General features: G+C 57.2%; 2 protein-coding genes across 5 annotated transcripts in view; both read left to right on the forward strand.

Annotated features, from left to right (window-relative positions):
* Nucleotides 1-4,098, forward strand: part of NDRG3 (NDRG family member 3) — a 118,618-nt gene extending 114,520 nt beyond the window's left edge. For 2 of the 4 annotated variants that reach the window (XM_073309973.2, XM_073309972.2), the window contains 2 exons: nt 27-204; nt 2,477-4,098. In XM_073309973.2, coding sequence (XP_073166074.1) covers nt 27-204; nt 2,477-2,655 — 357 coding nt within the window. In that variant the 3' untranslated portion in view covers nt 2,656-4,098. Of the gene's footprint in view, nt 1-26; nt 205-1,905; nt 1,945-2,476 lie in introns of all 4 variants that reach the window. The other 2 variants (XM_073309974.2, XM_073309975.2) reach the window with 2 other exon arrangements.
* Nucleotides 4,099-12,154: 8,056 nt separating this feature from the next.
* On the forward strand, nt 12,155-25,609 carry SLA2 (Src like adaptor 2). Its single transcript, XM_073309224.2, has 8 exons — nt 12,155-12,538; nt 15,781-15,931; nt 18,216-18,315; nt 19,043-19,129; nt 20,815-20,918; nt 22,969-23,118; nt 23,969-24,101; nt 24,524-25,609. Exons 2-8 carry the CDS (start codon nt 15,844-15,846, stop codon nt 24,660-24,662), a joined length of 801 nt encoding a protein of 266 aa, XP_073165325.2. The 5' UTR covers nt 12,155-12,538; nt 15,781-15,843; the 3' UTR covers nt 24,663-25,609.
* Nucleotides 25,610-25,823: the final 214 nt, after the last annotated feature.

Genomic DNA, 25,823 nt, shown 5'->3' on the forward strand with positions numbered 1-25,823 from the left:
TCAAAGCCCCTCTTTCTTTTTTGCAGATGGCAGACTGCGGAGGGCTGCCCCAAGTGGTTCAGGTAGGAATTTGTCTCTGTTCTCTGGCTCGTGTTTTCCACAGCCTGGCCCCAGCTCTGCACATGTTAACACCTCGTGTTTTGTCTCCTCAGCCTGGGAAGCTGACAGAAGCCTTCAAGTACTTTGTGCAGGGAATGGGCTACAGTAAGTAGCAAACACAGCTTCCCTTGCCCAGTGGGGCTGGTGTGGGGGACGATGGCTTTGCCTGTGTGTCTATGACGGGCAGCGTCCCGTGGCACAGCCAGCCACGTACCCTCAGAGGCTCAGCTTAGCCTGGAGAAATGAGTGTCGCGCTGACACATGTAAACAGATGTGTGTATCGAGATGCTAACCACCCTTAGCACCTAGAAGACAGCATGTCAGCTCTAGGGCTCGTGCATGGCAAAGCCTAGACAAGGCCTGCTGCCTTCGAATGGTAACCGCTCTGCTCTGGATCCCACAGGCAGCCCCTGGGGGCCTGTGGGGCTCCTGCCAGCGGTGGCAGCGGGTTAGCTCCAGGGCAGTCTGTGCTCAGCAGTGCTCTGGTCTGGAGATGCTAGAGCTCTGCTCTGGGGCACAGCTGTGTACGCACTGTCCCGGGCAGATGGTGCCGCTAGCTGCCCAGTGCATGAGTCACCTCCCGAGGCGCCTCCAGATATCAGCCCCAATATCTCTGGGAGCCCGGTGAGAGCCGCCCGGTGAGAGCCGCCGTGGCTCTTCCCATCTCGTTGGTCAAGTCACCACTGAGGCCAAAGAGCCAACGTTAACATGCCGGCAGCTGCCAGGGCCCCGGAAGAGTCATTGTCATCTCCAGTAAGCCAAAGACATTGGCTGAGCCAGCTGTGGTCCCACGGATATGGATGTGGGAAGACAGGTCTTATCCTACATGGCACCTGCTTGGCAGGTAAAACTGGCCCCCTAGAGAGAAGGTTGTTGGCTGAGTAGCCACCAGCAAACAGAGACGTCAACGTGCCGTGCTGTCAGAGGTTCCCCGGATCTTACGTGGACTAAGCAGAGTTCCCTGGGCCTGAGTGTGACCCTTGCTTCCCTGATGGCTAAGCTGTAAATGCTGTCATCAGGCATCGGAGGGTCGGGGCTCCTTCAGGCAGGGTGTGGTGTGCCAGTGGGAGCGAGGGCACCCCTCCTTTAGCCTGTCTGAGTGACATGATGTTTGATAGGATCCAGGTTGTGGCCCTGCAGAGACCCGAGCGAGGGCCCTGCTACCAGAGAATGGACGTAGGCCAGGGCAGAAGTCACTACCAGCAGGACACAGGCCCACTTGCCCCAGGTTAAGGAGCAGGGACCTCCCAAGTGGAAGGAAAGGCTCCTTCTTACTTGCCTCCTGCCCCTTGTCCAAGGCAGCCTGTGCTGCTCTAACTGCCGTCCCCATCTCAGACACTGTCTTGGAGGGGACACTCTGTGCTCATGGGCACAGCTGCAGAGACCATGACTGTCAGTTCAGGGGACAACACTCTGATCCCATGGCCCCCGTCTCGGGGCAGGGGAGGCTGGGCTGTAAATACTAAACACAGTCTCTTGTAAGGGGCCCTGCTCTTCTGAAAGCCCAGTGGAGCCACTAAGAACATGGCTTTTCCTGCGATCTTCAAGGGAATCTGATTTCCTTTCTTTCTAATGGGCAGAGAGCCGAGTAACATCTGCAGGAACTTCTGGGGCGATTTCCTCTCCAAGGGGAAGCTGCTAAGAAACTATCAGTGTGGGGTGTGAGTCCAGAGCCCAGGAGCACTGGCTGGCTGCAGACCTGGTGCGCTGGGGTTCGCTCTAGCAGCATGGTGCGTTCCAGGCTGATGGGGGAATTAACTTGCTTTCTCTTGTGTCCATCTCTTCCCTGCCTCACGTTGTTTCCAGTCCCTTATGTGCAGCTCAGCCACCTGAGCACGGAGTCAGGTACCTGCAAACCCACAGCTAGCACGACCAGGGCTGCATACTGAGCTGAACCCCTGCCATCTTTCGGGTGCATTGCTCTGGTGGCTTGCAGCATGTCCTGCTGGCGCTCTGGATCCTGGCCCGCTCCATTGTACATTGTGTGCACTGTGTGTTTTCACCTCTCATCTGTGTGTTGCTGATTGTTGCATGGTTTGCAGCTCTCTGGTTATCTGGAGCAAAGGACTCATTTTCAAAAGGTCTTGTGACCAATCACTACCTAATGTACAAGTTACCATGGCTACATTTGCAAATGGCCGGTTATGCAATTTGCAGTTGCCCACCTCAGACCTTTTGAAATCAGGCCATAAACCACCTGCTTTTGATGCATAAAGGCCCGGTTTTGGGGAGCTGAGAGTAACTGTTCTGATCCTGTGTATAGCTCTTTTCACGCTTACCCAGCAGGGTGCTGGCACAAGAGAGCCCAGTGGTATCAGCTGTAGTTCACTACCTCTGTGACCTTGCTCCTTTTGACAGTCCTCTTTCTTTCCTGCAGTGCCAACAGCTAGTATGACTAGACTTATCCGCTCCCGTACCCACTCCTCCTCCAGTGTGGGCTCTGGAGAGAGTGCCCCCAGCCGGTCGCACATCAGCAACCAAGGGGAGGGGACTGCTGGGCCCCCAGAAGCAGCTGATGTCCAGGACACACCGCAAACCATGGAAGTATCCTGCTAAGAGGAAACTTTCTGGATCCAGACAACTTCATCCTCCCCCACAGACCCTACCCAGAATCTAGCATTTCATCTAGCAAAACGTCAGTTTTCTCTAACCTGTGCATGCCCATCCAAGCCGCTGCCTCCTTGATAGTCTGTGCTTGGTGCTACTTTGGTCCTTTTTGTATGTCTCTGGGAACAGAACCACTTTAAAAGTCATTAACATTCCACAGGCCCAGTGAACCCAGTTGCTGTACATGCTTGTGCCCCCTCCTTCCTGTGCTTGCTGTGCTGTGTATCGATCCACCAACAGCCATTGTTTCCCTCTTTAATTTAAATCTGATGTCTGTGGCTTTGTGAGGTTAGAATTGCTTCCTAGTTGTGCTTCTGCTAAAGGACATTAGGACTTTTGTAGTGTAGTTCTTAGGGCATTTGGGGGGTGAGGGGAAGCGAGCCCACAATGGTGCAAAACTCCAGGCACAGGAGGCGAGTCTTATTCCACACAGAGCGCTGAGCACAGCAAAGCGTCCTTGCACTCCTCGGGCTGGTGGGGTTCAAAGCACTCCTGGGGGGATGGGACAGTCATAACTATTGTCTTGGTCTCGTGTGTTCAGAATGAGCAGAGCCATCTCTTACCTGAACCTCTTGAAAGGGCAAAGCAATTAATGAGTTAATTCTCACTAATTAAAATGCACTATTCGGCAGAGTACAAGGGATTACACTGTTCGACAGCCGTGACCGTGGCTTTGTCGACCCACAGGGACCCTCCAGAGCAGTTTGTAGGAGGGCTGGATGCAGACGGGATCGTTTATAACATGTGGTCACGTCTCCTCATAACTGGACTCTTTGCTGTGACTTTTTGAAATCTCTAACCCTCAGTACATTGTGAAGTGGGCAGCAGTGCCCAGCTGCAGGCCTGGGATCCAGAACTGGGCCATGGGGGAGCTTGCTGCTCCTGCTGTGCCAGCATCCACTTAGCATTGCCACACGGCCCAGCTGGATTGCCAGGGCAGGGTATCCCAATTCAGTGGTTGCTGGAAAAATGCCAGTGAATCTGAATCCTGTCAGAGATGGCCTGTATTCCCAGGCCTGGAGCTTGTGGCTAACCAATGGCTAGGGAATGTCACCCTGCAGATTCTGTCTTCATTGAATTCACAAGTCTGTTGCTCTTTTTTGTATGTGGTGAATCACTCACAGAGGATAGCAGGCAAATTAATGACCCTGTCACACAGCAGGGGAGCTCTTCACTGAGATGAGGGATAACCTGTCAGGTCACTGCAGGTCTTTTGATAAAGTCAAGGTAACGCATCCTCTTTCCGCTGCTGCCCAGTTCTGACTGGTAGGGAACTGGCTCCTCAGAGCTTTCATATTCTGCTCCGCTCAGGTAGGGAATGGGACCGGGAGGCTCTGCCTGAGGGGCACTTTGTACCAATTATTAAATAAAGCTACAAATGAGTCATTGTTACCTGGCTCCTTGTGTTCCTTCTGCTGCTGTTTGTTTAGTCACTATTTGCCATCAACATTCTGGGTGCCCTATAGAGCATGGACTTCATCGGGAACTGCCCCAGCCACTCACAAAGAGCACTGTGCCCCGAGTGTGCCGGCCGGTGGGAGCCGTCTGCTGATAGCTGCCTGCGTCAGACTCAGCTAGCTGGGCCGACTTCATTGGCCTCTTCGCAGGGCTCAGCCACTCAGCCTTAATCTCCCGGCTGTAGCTATGCTGCAGCACTTTCCTGCCATAGATCCCTCAACATTTCATGGAGGAGGAGCTGTATCGCTATCTTCATACATGGGGGAGTGAGAGTCCCCCAAGTCGCACAATGGCTCAGGGCAGGTTTGGTCACAGATTGCATATGGTACGCTCATCCCAAGGAGTCCTCTCTGAAGCAGCTGGTTGACCAACAGCCTTGGCTTTGCTGTACAATGCCAAAAGAAACATGCAGCTCCAAAATAGATATTTAAAGAGTAAATACAAAACTGGGAGCAGTCCCTGGGTTGGAATAGTCTCTCAGCAAGTTTATTCCCTAGTAGGTAAGGGCTGGTCTATACTAGGAAGCTTTATCCTAAAATCATTTAAAAAAAAAAAAAACCCTAGTGTGGATGTAGTTATAAGGGTATAGAAGTGGACCAGTGGGTGCTAGGAGTGAACACTCTCATGGGGGCAAGACATTCGTGCAGATTGTGGAGAACTGGCGAACTTCTGATATATTTATGGGAAAATAGGTTTGACTCAGTTTCCCCTCTTATATTGTTCCCTGCTGTGTGTGAAGAGGTTAATTCCTTTCTTTTTGGAGGGGGAATCACTCAGCATAAATGAACATCAGGAGCTAATGTCACTGGTGGTGACTGGTGTAAAGTACTGCTCCACAGCCTAGTTTTGACCAGGCTCAAGAGGCCCAGCAGCCTGAGAGCTGGATAAAGTGGGCAGCTTACAGTTGAGGAGGGGTCACTCAAACATGATGCGAGAACTGATTTGAGCCTGTGACCAAGAGGGACAGAATTGGCTGTGTGCCCTGCCCGGGGCTCCACAGGGAAGATGGGTGACAAACCTCTAAGCCACACACACAGCCTGTTTATTGTTAAATTGTGCTTTCTTTGTAACGGTTTTGTCCTAAATAAATGTGCTGGCCTCTCTGCCAGCCAGGCAGTCGCCCAGCCATAGCCCTTGGGAGGGAGCAGCTTGGCAGGTGCAGGACTGAACTCGGACTTGCTAAGAGGATCACAATGAAGGGCAGCAGGAGCCACGGCCTGAATCCCGCATGTGGGGAGAGAAATGTGGGTTCCCGCCCCAGAAAGGGGTCCACCACAGGGGCGCGGGGGGGGGGGGGGCAGTTACCCTGGAACTGCGACACTGGGCTCCTTGGTACCTGCCGTTGAAGCAGATGCTCTGGGATGAGTTTGAGAAGCATCTGTGCTCCAGGGCTGTAGCTAGGCTGCTGCTGTAGTATAAACATGGCCTAATTCTTTGGTATAATCTACCCCCGGCCCCCACGTACTCAGGCAGTGGGACTACTTGGCGCGAGGCCGGATGGCAGCCTCTGGCCAGCCTTGCCGGTGTGTGGAACGTCTGCGTTCTGTCAGTGACAAGTCAGCGCTGCGCGGATCGACAAGCCACACCTGGCTCCCTCCCAGCCCTGCCCGCAGCTGCACCCACAGCTCAAGCCCTTTGTCCGACATGATAGAGGAGCAGAGGGTTTGTCCACGCTGCCTCCCCAGCCAGCCAGCCCCTTGCCACAGAACCCAAACCAGGGCGGGGGCTTCCCTTACAGCAGGGAACAGCATACCCCCCGCCTGGGTTGTCCTGGAGGTTGCCTGTGGGCCAGCGACAGTCTGGCCTCCCTCTGCTCCCCAGCTGCAAGGCACAAGGCTGCCCAGTTTGCACAAAGGCATAGGCCTGCACTGTGCCCCTGCCGGCTCTGCCCGGGGCTAGTTCCCTGCAGTTCCAAGAGCAGCAGAATCTGGTAACTCGGTGAGAATCGATGGTTACAAACAGAGCGTGGCTTGCAGCGCTAGCAGAGCTGGATTCTGCATTGCCGGGGGTGGGAGCCATGAGGAGTCCTGCTTCCCCCAGGCCTGGGCCAGGTACAGGCTGCGCTGTGGAGGTAGCAGGAGGGACTGAGCAGGGCACGAAGCAGCCACCGGAGGGTCAGGCCCCAAAGCCTTTCTGGCGGCTGAGCTGTGCCCTGACTGACCCACAGCTCTTGGGGAGAGACACAGAACCGGCCGCGCAGCTCAGCACCGAGGTCTGGGCAGACATCTCCGTAACAACACCAAGCAGGCAGAGCCAGGATGGGGGCTGGCTCACACCAAACCCCAGTCAGGCCCCTCAACTGGGGCGAGAGCCTGGGAAAGCGCTGCCTCAGGAGCCGGGGGCTGGAGACACGCACAGACCCCATCTAAATGCCCCTGCTCATAGGTTGGCTGGCTCCAGGGAGCAGGCATCTCGGAGCCAGACATGGGGGTCCCAGGCCCTGACGGAGCTTGGCTCGTACACAGCACTGTGCTGTGTATACGCTCTCGCCAGCTGGCTGTTCCAATTCAAATTTCCCTCGTAATCCTGGAACAGTGGTGGTTCTTCTTCGAGTGATTGCTCAGATCGATTCCAATCAGGTGTGCGCGGGCCGCATGCACAGTCCTTGGAAAGTTTTTCCCCTAGCAGCACTCGTCAGGTCGGTGGTGGAGCCCCCTGGTGTGGCGCCTTCATGGCGCTCAGTATATGACCCTGCCGACCCGGTGCCTCCTCAGTTCCTTCTTACCGCCGGTGACGGTCGTTGGAACTGTGGCGTCTTGCTCGGCAAGTTCTCCGTGTTCCCCTAACTCTTTGTTTTGTCTCTGCCTGGATCCGAGACACTGGTACGCTGCCCTCGACATGAAGGATGCATACTTCCACATAGCGATTCATCCAGCACATAGGCACTTTCTACACTTCATGGTCAACCACAAGCATTACCAATTCACTGCCCTACCATTCAGCTTCTCAACAGCCTCCCGAGTGTTCATCAAGTGCATGTAGGATATGGCTGCTTTCTTCTGTCACCAGCAGAGGCAAGTATACCCCTACCTCGACGACTGGCTGCTCAGGGGCCACACCAGGGTACAGGTGCAGTCCCAAATCTGTTTGCTCAGGTGCATGTTAGAGCAGCTGGGTCTCCTCCTCAACTTGGGGAAGTCAACCCTGGAACCCACCCAGAGAATAGAATTCATTGGGGCAGTGTTAGACTCGGTCCAGGCGTGAGCCCTTCTACCGGAGTCCTGATTCCGAGCCATCATGGACATCATTCAAACCCTCCAGCAATTCCCACCACAACAGCAAGGGGTGCCTGAGTCTCAGTCACGTGGCTTCTTGCACTTATGTGACCTGGCACGCCAGGTTGCGTCTCAGACCGTTGCAGACATGGCTCACCTCAGCCTACCGCCAGGGGTGCAACAGCTTGAATTCAGTGATCACGGTGCCAGGGCAGGTCCTCCTGTTCCTTTGCTGGTGGCTTGACCCCCAAGTGGTGTGCAGTGGAGTCCCTTTCCACAATCCTCAACCTTCCTTGTCCCTGGTTACAGACACGTCGGCTCTGGGATGGGGGGCGTATCTGAGGGACCTCCAGACACAGAGCCTGGTCACAGGACGAGCTCTCCCTACATATCAACGTCAAGGAGCTGAGGGCGGCGCACTTCACTTGCCAAGCCTTCCAGGCCCAACTGCAAGGCCAGTGCGTAGTGATTCTAATGGACAACACCAGCGCCATGTTTTACATCAACAAGTAAGGGGGAGTCCGTTCCTCTCCCCTATGCCAGGAGGCCCTCTGACTGTGGGAGTTCTGCATAACCCACTCCATTCACCTGGAAGCATCCTTTCTACCAGGAGTTCAGAACATGCTGGCCGACTACCTCAGCAGGTCCTTCCACATGCACAAGTGGTCCATCTGGTCAGATGTCCTACACCTCATTTTCCAAAGGTGGATGTTTTCCCAGGTTGACCTGTTTGCCACCTGACGCAACAGGAAGTGCCCAATGTTCTGCTCCTTCCAGGGTCGCAGCCCAGGCTCCCTCATGGATGCATTCCTGCTACTCTGGAGAGGTCACCTGCTCTATGCCTTTCCCCTGTTCCTAAGGTCCTGCTCAAGGTCCGCAGGGAGGGGGCAAAGGTAATTCTGATAGCTCCAGTGTGGCCTCGACAGCTCTGGTACCCCATGCTACTGGAGCTGTTGGAGGCACCAGTCACGTTCCTGCTCCTCCCCGACTTACTCACTTGGGACCACGGTCGCCTCTATCACCCCGACCTACGATCCCTCTACCTCACGGCTTGGAAGCTTCATGGCTGAACCCTATGGAACTTCTGTGCTCAGAACAAGTAAGGGAGGTCATCCTCAGCAGCAGGAAGCCCTCCACTAGAGCCACGTCTCTGGCAAAGTGGAAGAGATTCTCGTGTTGGTGTGACAAGCGTCGCACACCCCCTCTCCAGGCACCGGTACCCCTTATCTTGGAGTACCTCCTGCACCTGAAACAGCAAGGCCTGGTGGTGTCCTCCATAAGGGTACACCTCGGTGCTGTCTCGGCCTTCCAACCAGGAGCATCTGGTCGAGCCGTCTTCGCCAACCCTGTGGTTGGTTGCTTCCTTAAAGGTTTGGACCACCTACATTCCCAGATCCGGCAGCCTGTCCCTACATGGGACCTTAACGTGGTCCTTTCCAGGCTCATGGGGCCCCCATTCAAACCACTGGCAACTTGCTCCCTCCTGTACCTGTCTTGGAAGGTAGTGTTCCTGGTCACCATTATGTCTGCGAGGAGGGACTCTGAGCTAAAGGCCCTCACCTCCGACTCACCTTACATGGTTTTCCACAAGGATAAGGTGCAACTCAGGCCACATCTGGCCTTTCTCCCCAAGGTGGTGTCGCACTTCCACACCAGTCAGGACATTTTCCTACCTGTCTTTTACCCGAAGCCTCATGCTGATACCAGGGAACAGCAGCTCCACTCCCTCAGTGTTCACTGTGCACTAGGTTTTTACATCGAGTGCACTAAGCCATTCAGAAAGTCGAACCAGCTGTTCATAGCAGTGGCAGACTGGATGAAAGGACTCCTGGTCTCGTCTCAAAGAATATCTGCCTGGATCACGTCGTGCATCCGCACATGCTACGAGCTGGCCAACATACCAGCCCTGGCTCTTACTGTGCACTCTACAAGGGCCCAGGCCTCATCAGCGGCATTCTTGGCCCAAGTCCCGATCCAAGAAATCTGCAGGGCAGCAACTTGGTCCTCGGTGCATACCTTCACCTCTCCCTACGCCATCATCTGGCATGTCAAAGACGACGCGGCTTTCGGTAGAGCAGTGCTGCAATCAGCCTTTCCTTAACTCTGACCCCACTGCCTAGGTAAGGCTTGGGAGTCACCTAATTGGAATCGATATGAGCAATCACTTGAAGAAGAAAAATCCATCACTCCCCTCTCATAACTGTTCTTCGAGATGTGTTGCTCATGTCCATTCCAAACCCACCCGCCTTCCCCTCTGTCAGAGTAGCTGGCAAGAAGGAACGGAGGGGGCGCTGGGTTGGTAGGTTCACATATTGAGCGCCATGAAGGCGCCACTCCAGGGGCCTCCACAGCCAACCCAATGATGCTGTTAGGGGAAAATCTTTCCGACAACACCTAATTGGAATAGATATGAGCAACACATCTCAAAGAACAACTGTTACGAGAGGTGAGTAACCGTTTTTGTTTTTGTTTTTCAACCTGTGGTCCGTGGACCCCTGGGGGTCTGCAGACTGTCTAAGATTTCCAAAGGGCTCTGCACCTCCATTTTAAAAAGTTTAGGGGTTTGAAGATGAAAAAAGGGTGAAAACCGATGCACTAGAAGCAAGAGACACCCAATGAAACTGGCAGGCAACACGTGAAAGGAAATATGTTTCAGCACACAACGTAACCAGCCTGTGGAACTCATTGCCACAAGAGCATAGCAGGAGTGAGCAAGGACTGGACATTTATATGGATAATGAGAGCAGCCACAGACACTGCACCAGAGGTATAGCAGCTCCAGGGCACATGCTGACCTCTCATGGGGTTACAAGGAGTCTCACCATGGGCTCCTTGCACCTTTCTCTGTAGCATTTGGGCTTAGCCATTGTTGGCTAAAGGATACCAAACTAAATGGACTGTTGGCCTCTCTTGGTCTGGGATTCCCTATGCTCCTGGGATGCTTCCTTATGTCCCCAGGGGCACCATCCTGGAGCTGGCTTAGGGAAGTTGGTCTGTTACTTCCTCTATCATTGGCCAGGCTTTCTAAAACCAGGAGAGGGCAAGTCGTGTGTGCGCTCAGTTTGTGCCCTTCAGTTGCAGGTAACTTCCTCCAGAACAGCAGGATTGCCCTGCAGAACGTCACCGCCCGGCCAGTGGGGCTGTCTCTCTTTTGAGCCCGGCCTCCACCGCCCAGTGCACATCGCTCTCACACAAACACAATATCCAGCTTCACGCAGACGTTCGGAGGACACCCCCTGTGAGCAGCGACGGAGCCTGGCGCCTGCCTGCACCAGAGCTTAAGCAAGGGAGTGGCTGGAACCAGCGAACAGAATGGCCTGTGGCCTGCGTGCAGGGGCTAGGGGCTTGGCAAGGAGCCAGCACTGCTGGGACTTGGGGCCCTGTGTGAGTTGGGGGGCTCTCGTGAATTGCCCCAGTGCCCAGCACGCTGCTGGCTGGCGGCTGTTCGTGCTCAGAGCGCCCAGGCTCCGTCACACAGTTTCCATGAAGCTGCCGCCTCCTCTCCAGCGTAAGCATGTGGGCTGGAGCGTGGTGATGGTGCCGTGACACGCAGGCTAGTGTCGGTGCTGGGGCAGATAAGATCTCCTGCACTGCAGCCGGGAGCTGAGCAGCCCTGCACAGCTGTCGCAGCCCAGCGTGCCTACTTGCTTGGAACCAGCCCACTGTTTTTCCACTGACGGGGGGTTATCGCTGCCCTGAGCCCGGGGCAATTGCCCATCAGTCAGGAGTACTGTGCCCATGCCTCCAGCCTGCCCCTTCCTCCCCGCTGGAGCAGCATGGCATGTGCGTTACAGTGGAGGCTCTGCATCCAGAGTGCCCTGCTTCAGGCCAGAGCTGGGGGCCGGACCAAAGCACGAGGGGGCTATCAGATGGGCAGGAGGGCTCAGACACGGAATCTGGTTAGGGAGCGAGCTGTTAGCGGGTAATAAGTGGGTAACTGACCCCATGCGCCCAAGGCCAGCTGGTCCCAGCTGGTCCAGGGGTCTTCACGCTGCCCTGCCTGGCACTGCACAGAGCGGCTGACCCCTGTGCCAAGCCAGCGTGGAGCACAGGAGCGAGGGGAGGCCGCTCAAGGAGCATTTCCACCTGCTTTGCATGGGGGCCAGCAGGAGCCAATCAGCAGCCTGGCTCTCTGGGCCCTCCCTGGGCTTTCCTGCTTGAGCAGGGGGGCTGGACTGGTGAGGAGCCAAGGGGCTAAATGCCTGGAGGGTTATTTTATACCCGCACCAGGAAACCAAAGGGCTGTTTGAAACTTTTGGGTGTATGTGCAAATGCCTGTACATGAGTGGGTGTGTTCAGATGTCTGTACCTGTACTGGGGGGAATTTAGGTGTACATACCTGTACAGGAGGAGGGGTTCAGGTGTGTGTACCTGTACAGGGGGGTGGGGGTGGGGTTCAGATGTGCATGCCTGTAGATGTGTGTGTGTGTGTGTGTGTTTAAACCCCGAGTCCAGTCCCGGGGAGGAATTCACCAGCTGGCTGGTGCCGACAGCTCCGGACCAGCCACGTTCTCAAGGCTGGCTCCAGAGGAAGGGTGTCTTGCCCCTGCACCCTTCCCCAGTACCCCCAGCCAGCATCAGCAGATATGGGTCTGGTCCCATTCACAGGGACACCTGCCCCATGGAAACAGGATGCTGTAAGCAGCTGCTCTCTGAGCAGAAACAGAAATGAGCAGGCCAGCCTCCTCTCCAGCACTTGCGCACATCACAGGAAATGTGATCGGGTCGCCAGCTCCCGCCTGTCACACACCTCACACTCATGCTCAGCAATAAGCTACGCAGAAGTTTCTAGTGCCAGAGGACAGTGGCACCTAGGAGAGAGACACAGGCTTGCTGCCAGGGGGGTTCTGAACAGCATAATCCAGCAGCTGGGAGAGCCTGCAGTGGTGGGCTCTGCACTGTGCAGGGGAGCCAGCAGCTGGGAGAGCCTGCAGTGGTGGGCTCTGCACTGTGCAGGAGAGCCAGCAGCTGGGAGAGCCTGCAGTGGTGGGCTCAGAGGAATCCTAGTGCCTCCCTGCGTGCAGGTGGATTATTCCCAGCACTGGAGTGACTCCTGCCCTAGGCAGCCTGCCGTAGCAGGAGGGCGCCACTGCAGACTCAGCACAGCATCTGCCAAGCTCTGAGGAGCCCCGTCGCGTCTTCGTTGAGATGAGAGTCAAGTAAGCGGGACAAGTTTTTCTGCTGGGGGAAGCGGGGGCTGTTGGGGGCTGGCGAGCTCTGGTCCAGGGGCCTGTTCTGAGCTGATGGGCTGCATGTAATGAAGACGGTGCTCTGAATACCCTGCCTCCCACCTGCTGTCAGATGCCCTAAGGAGGAAGGAAGGAAAGCGTGCAGCTGCAGGCTGGTCAGCCCTCACGCCAGGCCCCTTCCTCAGGGCAGCAGGGCCAACACGTGCCCTGCTCAGTTGCTGTAGCCGTGTTGGAACCCATTTGCCGGAGGTCCGGAGCTGTGCCAGAGGAAACGGGGGGAGCCTGTGCGATGTGACTGTGCGATGGTACGCTGTGATAACGTGCTTGTCCCATTCAGCCCAGGCGCTCAAAGCCCTTTACAAACAGCGATGAACTAAGGCTCACAGCCCTCCCTGTAAGGTTGGGGTCATTTCACCCACCACTGAAATGCAGCCACCTCTGGGGTGTAGTGCAGCAGCCATCTAAAAACTTTCAGCACCACCACACGCCAGTTTGGCACTGGGGGTGAAGGGGGGGTGGCAGCAGGGGAAATCGATGTTTTGAGGGGCTAAATGGTGGTTCTGGTGCACAGGCACCAGGACAAAGTGGCCTGCCATGGCCAGCTGCCGCTGCCGGGAGTGGGGACAGTTAGCTACACAGGGCCTAGACCCCCACAGTGGCAGTTGGTCACCAGCCCTCTCTTGTAAGAATTACTCTGGGATCTTCAATGACCACAGACAGGCAGGATCCTGGGGTGCTCTTGGGTGCCATGGAGATCTCGTGCCTGTGATCACTGCCCTGAGCCATTCCCTTGGGTCTCATTAGGAGGGGCGAATGCAGTGCTGGCCATTTCATACGGCTCTCCCCACCAGCCAGCTGCCATGACCTCGCAGCCTGCCTGCCTCAGTGGGGCTGTGGCGTCCCTGACCAAGTTAATGCGGGAGGCCCTGTCCAGATACGTCAAACTCTTTCCTGGCATGACTCTGGGGCGATGCCCTACTGCCATAAGCCCCCAGTTCCCCTTTGTGTTGCAGCAGGAGCCTCTGGGCTCGGAGTGTTCCCAAGCCCACCCAGGCTGCGACACGCTGGGGCTGGTTAACCCCACTCAACAGCCCCAGTGCAGCACCTGGGCTGCAGGTTAAACCAAGAGCAACGACACAGAAAACCACCCAAACAAGGCTCCGCAGGCCCTGTTGGCCCAGTGTCCGGAGGGCCCAGTAGACCTGTTGCCCAGAGGACATCTGGAGCCCAGGGCACAACACATAGCCAAATGGGGCCATTTTATAAACATCGCCGAGGCTAACGCACCAATGAGCGGGGGGTTGTATGGGCGGGTGTGTGTGAATAGCCAAGGTGAGCAGCCAGCCCCAGCAGGCCACCATCTGTCATGCCATGTAGACCTGGCTGCACAGCGCTCAGGGCACGGCCCACCCCACGGCTGTCCTCAGGCATAGGCAACATACGCAGCCGCGTAGGGCACCTGCAAATTTGGGGCACCACTGAGTCTGAGTGACAGGTTTCAGAGTAACAGCCGTGTTAGTCTGTATTCACAAAAAGAAAAGGAGGACTTGTGGCACCTTAGAGACTAACCAATTTATTTGAGCACTGAGTCTTAGTGTCCACCCTCCTGGCTTTCCTATCCCTGTTCCAACCCTTCCTGCAGGCTCCCACAGCAGGCTGCTGCAGCCTGGTGTCTTCCTTGGGAGGGGATCTAGTAGTTAAAAGTGAAAAAGCCTCCAGATGCCAGACCTATTAGCACACCACTGAAACTGTTAAAGAGCCATTCAAGGGGTAATGAAGCCATTTAACAGGCATTTGCCAACCCCTGGGTATATACTGTCAGTTTCTGAATTTACTGACAAAAACAGTTGTGCATGACTGTAATATTTACTCAGAACATGTCAGTCTACAGGACCTTAGTTTAAAATTTTCTTTAAAAATATTTCATTAGTGTGTTGGTGAAGATTATAAAATCACATCCCTAAAAAATCCTTGCATAGATTTTTAGATGCACAATCATCTTTAGCCTTAAATGCTTGGATCTTCAGACATAAGAGTTTTTTAAATAAATCCTTCAAAGACCACCCTTATCTAAAATACATATTTTAATTACTATAGTAAAAAAAATGCTTCCAAAGTCTTCCTGTCCTTTCTGTCTATCCCTTTTCCCCTTCATCCCCTTTCCCTTCCCCCTCCCCACATTGAAGAGAGCCTTTAAAGGGACAACACCCCTTTCCTTCCAGATAGCTGGAAAGCTTCCCTTTCTTTACTTCTATCTGATGAACCAGTTTTAAGAGAACCCTCCGGCAAAATCAGTACCTTTTAGTAAGATATAAAACCCTTTGTTATGCCTAAAATCTTTGGAAACATTTTTTAAAAAGAACAGGAGGACTTGTGGCACCTTCGAGACTAACAAATTTATTAGAGCATAAGCTTTCGTGGGCTACAGCCCACTTCATCAGATGGAACATATATATACACACACGTACAGATAAGTTGGAAGTTACCACACAAACTCTGAGAGGCTAATTAGTTAAGATGAGCTATTATCAGCAGGAGAAAAAAAACTTTTGTGGTGATAATCAAGATGGCCCATTTAGACAGTTTACAAGAAGCTGTGAGGATACTTAACTTAAGGAAATAGTTGCAATAAGTGTAATAACCCAGCCACTTCCAATCTCTATTCAAACCCAAGTTAGTGGTATCTAGTTTGCATATTAATTTAAGCTCAGCAGTTTCTCCTTGGAGTCTGTTTTTGAAGCTTTTCTGTTGCAAAATTGCCACCCTTAGATCTTTTTAATGCTTTTAATTAGGTACCTTCTGCATGTCCATTCTGCGTGAGGCAGAGGGTACAGGGGGGGGGTCTCTCTGGGGAGCTGTGACTCTGTCACCGTAAGGAGGGCCAGGCATCTCGTTAGCCTTTGCTGTCTCATCCCTCCTCACCCCCCGCCCCCGGGCTGCGAGCTCAGGCTGCCATCGGGCATAGGGGCACCCATTTAATAATACTGTGTAGGGCCCCATAAATCCTAAGAACGCCCCTCGCCCACCCCAGCAGGATGTGGCTCTGGGAGACAGTCGGCCATTTGAAAGCCTCACTGAGGGGCAGCAGGGTGCCCTGGGCAGCCCTCAGTGTGGGGTGGCAGCCCGGGATCCCCCAAGACCAGGGGTGGACAGGGAGCAGGGCAGGCAGCAGCCCACGAGCTCAAGCATTGAGCCGTCCCTTGGTTTTTCAGCTTTCTCTCCCTGCTGCAGAAGGTCAGAGCTGTTTGCTGAGGCCTCGCTGGTGCCCAGGAGTGATGGGAAGTTTGCCCAGCAGGACGAAGCAGCTTGTCATTCAGTCCAGCCCAGCTGCTGCCATGCAGGCCACTGCCCCTGTGCAGACAGGTAGGACTCATGGCCCCTTTGCAGCCCTGAGCAGCAGTGAGACGTGAGCTCGGAGTTCCCAGCCTGTGCAGAACAGCCCCATCCTGCATCCGTCCACTGGGGCACTGCAGTCCCCCTTCTGCTCTATGCCTACCCTGCCGTCGTGCCCTGCCTGCTGGCTCAGCACAGAGCCCTAGGAATCAGCCTCTTCCGTTGCCGGTAGGACATGCGTGACTCAGGTTCCAACCTGTGCAGCATCACTGTTCAAAGCCGCCAGAGACCCTGCCATGTCCTCCAGCAGCGAGGGGGGCAGGGGCCTGGCTGCCCAATGGCCAGACCCGGCTTCTCCAGCATGGAGGAGCAGGACAGGGCACCGAGCAGTTGTCTTTACTGTGGGGAAGGGCTGGCAAGATGCCAAGGCTGCAGGCCCCTGGGGAACCAGTGACCTCATTTCTCCTGTCTGGTTTGCACAAGGCTCCTCTTCCCTCCCTGTGCTGCTGCGCACTTACGGGGTGTCCTTTGCTAGGAGCCCAACAGTGTCCATCCGCCTGCTCTGGCCTGGCACTGAGGCACCCAGCACAGGCTCAGTCTGGGAGGAGTGAGGCTGGCAGGAAAGTCCGGCACCTCTCCGTGCACAGAACGAGGGTTGCATTTCACACGACTCCTGCCCCGTTTGCACTGGGGCCCTGTGTCTGAGCCAGGGAGTGCCCCGGGAGAGCTCGGCTGGCAGGAGCATGCAGAGCCTGTCAGCGAGGCCCACAGGCAGAGCGGGAGGAGAAAACAGGCTGGTTCTTGGCTTTCCCAGCGGGGTCTGAGAGCACCTGAGGCACTGGGGGGCTTGGCTTCAGCTGAGCCAACCTGCTCCAGTAATCCAGGCTGTGCTCCAAACAGGCAATTCTATTCCCCCTCTCTTCAGCACGGGGGAGGGCACGTCTGGAGTCTGCGTCCAGTTTTGGGGCCTCAGCTACAGAAAGGTTGTGGACACATTGGAGAGAGTCCAGCGGAGGGCAACGAAAATGATCAGGGAGATGGGACACATGATTTACGAGGACAGGCTGAGGGAACTGGGATTGTTTAGACTGCAGAAAAGAAGAGTGAGGGGGGACTTGATAACAGCCTTCAACTACTTGAAGGGGGTTCCAAAGAGGTTGGCTCTAGACTGTTCTCAGTGGTAGCAGATGAAGGAACAAGGAGTAATGGTCTCAAGTTGCAGTGGGGGAGGTCTAGGTTGGATATTAGGAAACGCTATTTCACTAGGAGGGTGGTGAAGCACTGGAATGCGTTACCTAGGGAGGTGGTGGAATCTCCTTCCTTAGAGGTTTTTAAGGTCAGGCTTGACAAAGCCCTGGCTGGGATGATTTAACTGGGAATTGGTCCTGCTTTGAGCAGGGGGTTGCACTAGATGGCCTCCTGAGGTCCCTTCCAACCCTGATATTCTATGATTCTATGAACTCATGGGCATGAGCAAAACCCGAGTGACTCGTGGCTGCCTGGGCCTGGAACCAAGGCCTCTGGGGAAGTACTGTACAGTGCAGAGCAGACATCCCACTCTTCCCCCAGCACTGCGAGAAACCCTGACTCAGCACAGTGCCATCCAGTGGTCATCCATAGACCCTGCAACTGGGCAAGTCCCACAGTGTCAAACGCAAGGGGCCGAGCATGAGGCTGACTCACCCCCACTGAGGTTGCATGGGTGCGGGGTATAAATCCGAGCAAGACCCCTGCAGTGGGGGCTAGTGCTGTGCTGCTGGCCTCACGCACGCAAACCTCACAGCCAGGCTCCAAAAAAGCATGAGATTGGCTTAAAATCTTTCAATTTAAAAAAAAATCCTAATAGTTGGGTGGGGGGATGTCTTTGTCTGTAACTTTCTGAGGTGGGAGGGACCATGCTCTCTGGCTTGCGGGAGGGGGTGCACTCCAGCTTCAGGGCTGCACTCTCTGGCTTGCGGGGTTGCCCTCTCCGGCTTCTGGGGTCGCGCTCTGTGGCTTGCGGGAGGTTGCACTCTCCGGCTTTGGGGCCGTGCTTTCTGGATTTTGGGGCTGGCCACTGACTCTTTTTCCTGAAAGCCCCGATTCTCCAGCACCCCTGGCTCTGGGATCTGGGGCTCAAAAGAAAACACGACCTCCCACAAGAGTCAACACACCACAAAGGCCGTTCCTGCACATACCCCTTCTCTGGGCACCCGCTGAGAGCCACGGGCCTGCTCACCCCGGCACTGCTCTGCCCCTCTCGCCAGGCCACGGGCGTGCCCCGTGGGTGGGGAAGGGCAGTGCTGTGCTCTGAGGTGCTATGGTCTCTCGGCAGGTCTGAACAGCTACGTGGCAGTTGCCTTGTGCTCTTTCCCCGCGGGTGGGGAGGTGGAGACCATCCTGAGACCAGGAGAGCAGCTGAACGTCCTCTCTGAGTAAGTCCCACATAGGAGCAGCCTGGCTGCCCAGGGCTAAGCCCCAAGTGCCACCCCAGGGGCCAGACAGGAGACTGAGGCCTCCCCGACACTGGGGTGCTCACCAGGCTGTGCCTGAGCCCTCATTATACTGTGCCAGGCTGGACCAGATTAGCACATAGGGGCTCTGCCCCCCCCAGAGATGCATGGCCTCTCAAAACATGGCCACAGCAGCCAGTGCTACAGCCTCTGGCTTCCCCAGGCTCTGGGGCACCCTAGGAGAGGCTCTTGTCATGTATTTCCCATGCCCTGCAATCCTGCCTGCAGGGACATGTGCTGGAGCCTGCCTCTGGCCTGGGTCTCACATGGGGCTCTGCTCTCTGTCAGGTGCCAGGACGCGGAGCCGTCACAGGGGAGCAGCCTCTGCTGACCCATTTCTGGCTCCCGGCAAGCCTCGTGCCCCACGGGAACGGCGTCTGGCTGTGTGGGGAGCTGTGCCCTGCAGGCACGTTTCAAGCTCCCATGGAATCGAGCCCCAGTGCTTTGATTTCAGGAGCCCTCAGAAACTCAGGACACAGCAACAAAGAGGCCCTTGGTGAGCTCAGTGGGCTGAGATGGCTGGCTGTATGTTGGAGGGGGAGGGGGTCAACCAATGCAAGGAGCTATGGGGCTACCAGCACAGCCCAGCCAGGGGCCTTGGTTGGAGGCAAGTGGCCGTGGCATTCCTGGAAACGCTTCTCTCTTACAGGGATGGGGACTGGTGGAACGTGGTGTCACTAGCCACCGGCAAGGAGTGTTCAGTCCCCAGCAGCCACGTGGCGAAGGTGTGGCACAGGTAGGAGCCCACGGGCCTGGCGTTATCCGTGCTGTTGTTTAGTGCCGTATCACAGCAGAGCGGGGCCAGGGCTCCTGGAGCCGGATGATGCAGAGACACAGGAAGGCACTCCCGCAAACACTCCCATGCAGGCAGGTGCGGTGGGAGTGCGCAGGAGAGTAACGTTACTGCTGGCTGTTTGCAGGCAGGGCGAGTCACCCCGCAGGGCTGTGCCAGACAGGCAGCGGGGCTGGAACATCTCTGCTCGGTGTCCTCATCCGGTATCCTCATTTTGAACCTCTGACCCTCACTCCGGTCCCTGTTTTTCATTAGTTGTCCCCCGTAATCAGTTGGTCCCCGGGTCCAGTGGTCCCTCCCGCTAGGCAGGGGGAGGGGCCTTTAGCAGTGGGTGGGCTTGCGCTCACCCACTTCCTGGGTTTTCCAATAAGACCTGGGGCTCTGCAGGCCGTAGGTACCCATGGGCTCAGTGCACTCAGGCAGTGCTGGGGCCCAGAGCCCCACCTAGGTGCCTCACGGATGCAGAGCTAGGGAGGAGGGGAGGCAGCCCCCATGCTCCAGGCCACCCCTCCCATCCCTGCAATGGGCTCAGGGCATGGGGGGCTGAGATGGGTCCCCGGAGCTGTCCCCGGAGTGAGGCTGGCGCATGCAGGGGCCACCCAGCGGCTGTCGGAGGGTCAGCTGGGATGTGGTGGAGGGGGTCGGGCTCCAGGTGAAGCACAGGCAGCCCTAGAGCTGAGCATGCGGCAAACTCTGCTACGCAGGTGGCAGGGAGCTGCACGTGCCCCCACAGGCTTCCTGATGCAGCTGAGACCCCCTGAGCGACACCCGCTGAGCCACAGCTTCCTCTCCCCTCCCCCCAGCTATTGTCTCCTGCTCCTTTGAACAGAGCTGGGGCTGAAATGCAGAACACGGGCCCCACAGGAGGCAAAACCAGCGTCAAGCCAGTCGGCCCTGCTCCCGGCCCCTTTGCGGCGATTCTCCAGAGCACGCTTTGGCGTTTGTACCATGGTGGTGGTGTTGCTGAAGCCTCAGTGTGGTGCTGGGGGCTGTGTGGTGCTGACTGGGGGCCGGGGCCGGCGCTCCAGGAAGACGCAGCCTGACGAGTTGGGTTCTTGGCTGGTCTGAACGCCGTAGTTAGCTTCCTGGAGACCATGTTACGCCCTGGCCACTGGGACATTGAGTCCTGACTGCGTGTGGGCATGGAAGGCACCTTGGGGTTCCTGTGTGCAGGGGAGGTGTAACAGTGCTGGCCTGGCCTGTCGGCCTTCCTACATTCCCCTTCCTGTTGCTTTTCGCTGCCGGTCTCCAAGCCCACGCGGTGTTGCTGTGTGCCATCAGCCAGTGCAGCCGGTCCAGCCGGGAGGCAGCTGCCTTGCGCTGCCGGGTGAAGTCATCCCACGGTGAGATTCCCGCCAGAGGAAGCCAAGGCCAAGTGTAACGAACAGCCTGGCCATGTGTCTGGGCCCCGGGGAACATGTGGCTCGGGTGGAAGCCAGGAATGGGACCACGCAGTCTACCCTGCAGTCCGTCCCCTGCCAAAGCAGGGCTGTCCTCATAGTGGGGGAGGGCTGAGCCCTGCCTGCCCTGGAGGGCAGCTCCGCAGTAGGGCGGGGCGCTGGGATGGCGTAGGAGTGGGGCTGCCTGCTGCCAATCCCCGGTGCTCAGCGTCCTGTCATTGCTGCCAGGTGGCTGTACGAGGGCATTAGCCGGGAGAAAGCCGAGGAGCTGCTGCTTCTGCCATGCAACCGCAGCGGTTCCTTTCTGATCCGAGAGAGCCAGACCAGGCAAGGTAAGTAACTTCACAGAGCTGCTGCCAAGAGCCCACCACCTGCCAGCCGGGCTGGAGCAGAGGGGCCAGGAACCATGGGGCTGGTTCCTCTTAGTGAGCAGGAGCCCTGCAGCGAGATGCCTGGGCACTGCCCCACCCACATGCCCACCCCGAGGCTGCCAGCCTCACATTTGGGCAGTGTTCCAGCCTCAGAGCTCACCCCACAGCGCCTCCTGCCATGCCCAGGCTGTCCCTGACGGGGGAAGGGCTCCAGGGTCACGGAGATTTCTGGGCTGTTGCCGTCAGCATGGCTCAGGACAGAGTCTAGCCTGGGCTGGTGCCTGTTTTTGGGCACAGCCTGGCGCCTGAGCAGGGAATTGCTGCGCACCCCCAGCCCATCATTGCCTCTCCTCAGAAGGCGCCTGGCCACTCTTGTGGGGAATGACAGAGACGGGGCAAAGGGCTCTCAGGGCCCAAGTGCATGAGAGCCGCAGCTACTGTCGGAATTGCTGCTAAAAGGCTGCTCGTCGATACACACAGCCGCCAAACTGGCCCCCCCACACCCTTGTGGGAGCACAGAGCCCGGGGGTGGGCCTTTGCTGCTCGCTGCTTGGGGCTGCATGCGAAAGGGAGGGCTGGTGTGAGGGGAAGTTCACCCGTTGCGGCGGCTGTTTGGTGGGGCATGGCTCTGCGAGGCAGCCGCGCACCTGTTTCCACTGAGGTCAGATCCCTGCTCTCAGGTGTGATGTTGGTGCCTTTCCAGGTCTGCGCTCCTGCAGCGGACTGGGGCTGAAATGGCCCCAGCATAACTTAGAGCGGCCCCAGGGCACAAGCAAAGATTTCACTGACAATCCTGGGCCCCCTTAAAATGTTAGCTCCCCCTCGGAGCTCGTGGAGCAGGGCTGGGGCCCAGAACTGGACCTGTACCTTTCCCTAAAAGGCCTGCTAAGTCGATCATGGCGATCCAAGGCAGGGGCTGGCTTTCTGCCTGCACTGGCCACTATGCCAAAACGCTAGGTCTGTGTAGTGACAGCCCAGCAGGGCAGAGCAGCCCAGGATGGTTCGGTCCCAGCTGGCCCAAGGGAAGCGCTGGATGCTAAAGCCGGCCCCTGCACACATCAGCGGCTGCGTGTCGTACTCACGGCTCCTGCTGCCTTCCCCCGGGCCACTCACAGTAGGAAGATCCCTACCTCGGGCCAGAGGAGCAACGGTTTCAAGGGCTGAATTCAATGTGTTATTTACTGAGGCCTCCAGCCTCATCTGCGGTGCACATGACGGCAATGTGTAGTGCAGTGGCCTTATCTCCGATCACTCGCACCTGCAGCTTTAGCTTGCTGACAAGCCCAGCGGTTTCCTGAGTACACTGGGTTTGTGTCACACTTCCCTCCCCCCGCTCCCCACTGCCCCCAGGCAGAAAGCTTCCTGCAGCATTCAGTTACCAGCTTAGGAACTGAAAACCTTGCTGTGCATGCCGTGACAGGAAAGCGACCCCACCACCGGGCTGGCCAGTGTGCGTGTGCTTCCCGCAGGCAGGGCTCCCTGGGCTAAGCGTACAGCCCAGGCCAGGCAGCCGGCTGGCTCTGGGCCCCAGGCTCAGGCACTCTGGAGCAGGTATTCCAAGGACAAGGGGATCTCACACTTTGCCTGATGTGGGGGCAAGAGGGAGGGGAGGCGTAAGGGCGGCAAAGCCTATCTAGGCCATCAGCCCCATGGCTGTCCAGCAACTGAACAGCTTGGCTTGTGGTGCAGAACATGGGCCAGTCAGACCCCAGCTTGTGAAAATCCCATTTTGCTGCTGTCAATTGGCTGATGTGCCCAATAAGTCTGTTCCCCGCACCAATCAGCGTTCAGTGTTGAGCACAAACACAGGGCTCCACCCTAATCTGAATGGTCCTAACCCCCAGAGGCTGCTCGGGCTGGGGCCTGCTGCCATGGGGTTGGGTCCAGTGCAGTTGCAATGAAGCCGACTTGCTGGTGTGGCAGGAGGCCCCTGCCCCAACTCCGAGCCGTGTCCCCGGCCGTGGCAGTGTGCTGGAGCCAGGGCACTGGGTCATGACTGCTCCCCTTGCAGGCTGCTACTCCTTGTCGGTCAGGCACACCAACCACTCCTCCTGGGACTCTGTCAAACACTATCGCATCAACCGCCTGGAGAACAGCTGGCTCTACATCGCCCCACGCCTCACCTTCCCCAGCCTGCAGGCGCTGGTGGACTATTACTCCGGTAACAGCCCAGGTTCTAACGAGCCCCTGCCCCAGTGGGAAGCGGCTGTCAATGTGCGCAGCCCGGGGCCTGCAGGCCCCCACGGACGCTGTGGTGGGGGGAGAAAGGGAGATTCACCAAGGAGCTCGGGGTGCCAACCTTGCCCCAGGCCAGCCAGAGCGCAGGGCCTGGGGTGGCAGCCCCAGCTCCCCAATTCCTCCCCAGCCTGGGCTCTTAGCCCCATTTTATTGGAGTGGGGGGCAGGGGCGCCATGAATCCAGGAATAGGCCCTTGTCTTTAGGGATGGTGCTGCTTGGAGCAGGCGTAAGTGCCCCGGGTTGGTAACACCCCCTCAGTACCTTCCCCCCCCCCCAGTGGCAGGGCCACACCATGGGCCCTACTGCTCATGCTCCAGGGAGGAGCATGCAGCCCAGAGCCAGACTTGGCCACTTCTGACTGCGCTGCCCCCAATGTACGTGGGGGGCTGCATGCTCCTCCCTGGCTGCCCCAAGCCAGTCCCACTGTGTGCGTGACTTGCAGGGGTCACGGCTGCAGAGCTGTGTCTGAAAGCAGGCCCAGGGGTGCTGGGTGTGGTCTAGCAGCCCAGCGCCGCGTGGCAGAGTGCTCCAAGCCGCACAGCAACGAGCAGCCTGCGCTACTTGACGCCGAGCAGCAGCGCTCCCGGGCCGGCTCTGCTCATTTCCAGCTGCCCCGTGGTGTGAGCAGGGCGCCATCCTGCCCCCGGGCGGCCTGTCAGTGCAGCTGGCACCCCGGTAGAGGAGCGTGTGTCTGGGGTGCACACAGGGTGTGCATGCCCCGGGGGCAGGTGAATGGGACACTATTGCTGATGCTCCCTGTGTCTCTGCCCCAGAAATCGGGGATGGGTTGTGCTGCCTCCTCAAGGAGCCGTGCTTCACCCAAGGAGCCGTGCGAGCCCCAGCCCAGGACCTGGCGCCGCCTGTGGTCATCAAGAAATCGGCTCTCAACTGGCAGGAGCTCGACAGGTAGGAAGCTGCTGGCAGGAAAGGGTGCTGCCCCTCACTCGGGCGGGGGTTGGAACGGCTCCACGGCTCTTTGGATGGCAGGAGTGGAGACCTCCTTGTGCATTGGGGCGGGAGGGTGTGGGGGAGAGCCCTGCTGTGGGGGGACCTGCAATGCCCCCCTGCCCACTCCTGGCCCATCTGGGTGCAGGATCTAGGGTGCACGGCTCCCCAGGGTCTGGGTGCTGAGCAGGGAGGGGGCCTCCAAGGACCCACCAGACACAAGGGGACACAGCAGCTCAGGCTGGGGCCTGTCTGCCTCTAGGCTGGTGCTTAGCCTTGGTGCCAGCGATGCGGCCACTGGCTAGAGCGGGGGGCAGGGCCAAGTCTGGCGGGTGCCAGTGAATAGCGTGACTGTCCTAAGCATCCCTCTCTTCTGCCTGTAGCTCGGCCCTGTTATCGGAGGCTCCGCCCACAGAGGGGGAGTCCCCAATCAGCCTGGGCCTGCGGGAAGCCATCAGCTCCTACCTCTTTCTGACGGAAGAGCTGCCCCCGGAGAAGGGCAGTCTGTGGAAGAGCACCTGAGGGTGCCGTACCCAGCACATGGCACCAGGGTCTGCGGGGCTGCAGTCTCAGCCACCCAAGCTGCTTCCTCTGCCCCTGGACTTTCACCCCACACGCACCATATAAATTATTTCCCTGCTGCAAAGTAATTTATTGCAGCAGCGCTGCTCTGAGCTGTCCCCCCGGCTGGCCTTGTCTCATGCTTTCACCCAGCTGGGTGGCTGGTTGGGTGGGGAGGTCCTGGTGCTTTGGGTCTGACTCAGGCCCAGCTGGGCCTGGATCCACTGCTCGCCACAAGGAACCTAGCACCTGCTGCTCAGGGTCACACTCTCACCTCCAGTGCTGGCGGCTTTGGCCCAGTAAGCTGCTGCCTGGAAATCCCAGCCCGCAGGCAGCCTCTGAGGGCACCTTACCGGGCCCGGCACCCTGGGTCCAGTGGCCAGATGGAAAGGACTTGCTCGGAAGAGGAGTTTTTGGTGAATTATAATGCACAGAGGCCCTGTTATGTGCTGTGTGTAAGAGAGTTCGATGCCAGTGAAGGTGACGGACTGGCCCTGCCTAACACTGAATATAACAGACAGCGATGGGCCAGAATCAGCCTGCTCCACTCAGTCCTGACCTGCATGGTCCATCCACAGCTCTGCCGACTCTGGACTCACAGGCCCTCCAAGCATCAGCAAGGGCTAGGGTTTGCACAGAGAGCTGGGGCCATCGCCAACTGCACGCTCCCGTGTGTCTGATGTCAGCCTGTCGTCTTGCGTCTGCAGCAGCGAAAGACACGTCTCTCTCCACACCTGGTGCAGAGACAAGCTCCCCTAAGCCCTAAAGCCAGGCCCTGCAGCCCTGGAAGACGCTGGCCCGGCCCAAACAGTTCAGAAACTAAAGGTGCCATGAGCCGGAGGCCAGGAAATGGCCCCCAACTACGGGGCTGTCTCTGTCAACTGAAATAAAATGCAAATATTGAATAACTGAGCTGTGTCGTGTGGCAATGGCACCCGCACACTCCACCCCCACCCCCTGGCAGGTAATGGCCTCAGGGCAGGACATTCACGCAGTTTAGCTCATGAAATGTATCCAATACGCTGTGTAGAGGCTGCATTTCCTGATTTCATGCAAAATCAGCATGTGAAAAACTGGCTGAGGTTTGGGCTAGGGGCTGCGTAAAGCGCTCTCTCCTGGATC

The sequence above is a fragment of the Lepidochelys kempii genome, chromosome 13 (assembly GCF_965140285.1).
Source record: "Lepidochelys kempii isolate rLepKem1 chromosome 13, rLepKem1.hap1, whole genome shotgun sequence".
Lineage (NCBI taxonomy): Eukaryota > Metazoa > Chordata > Testudines > Cheloniidae > Lepidochelys > Lepidochelys kempii.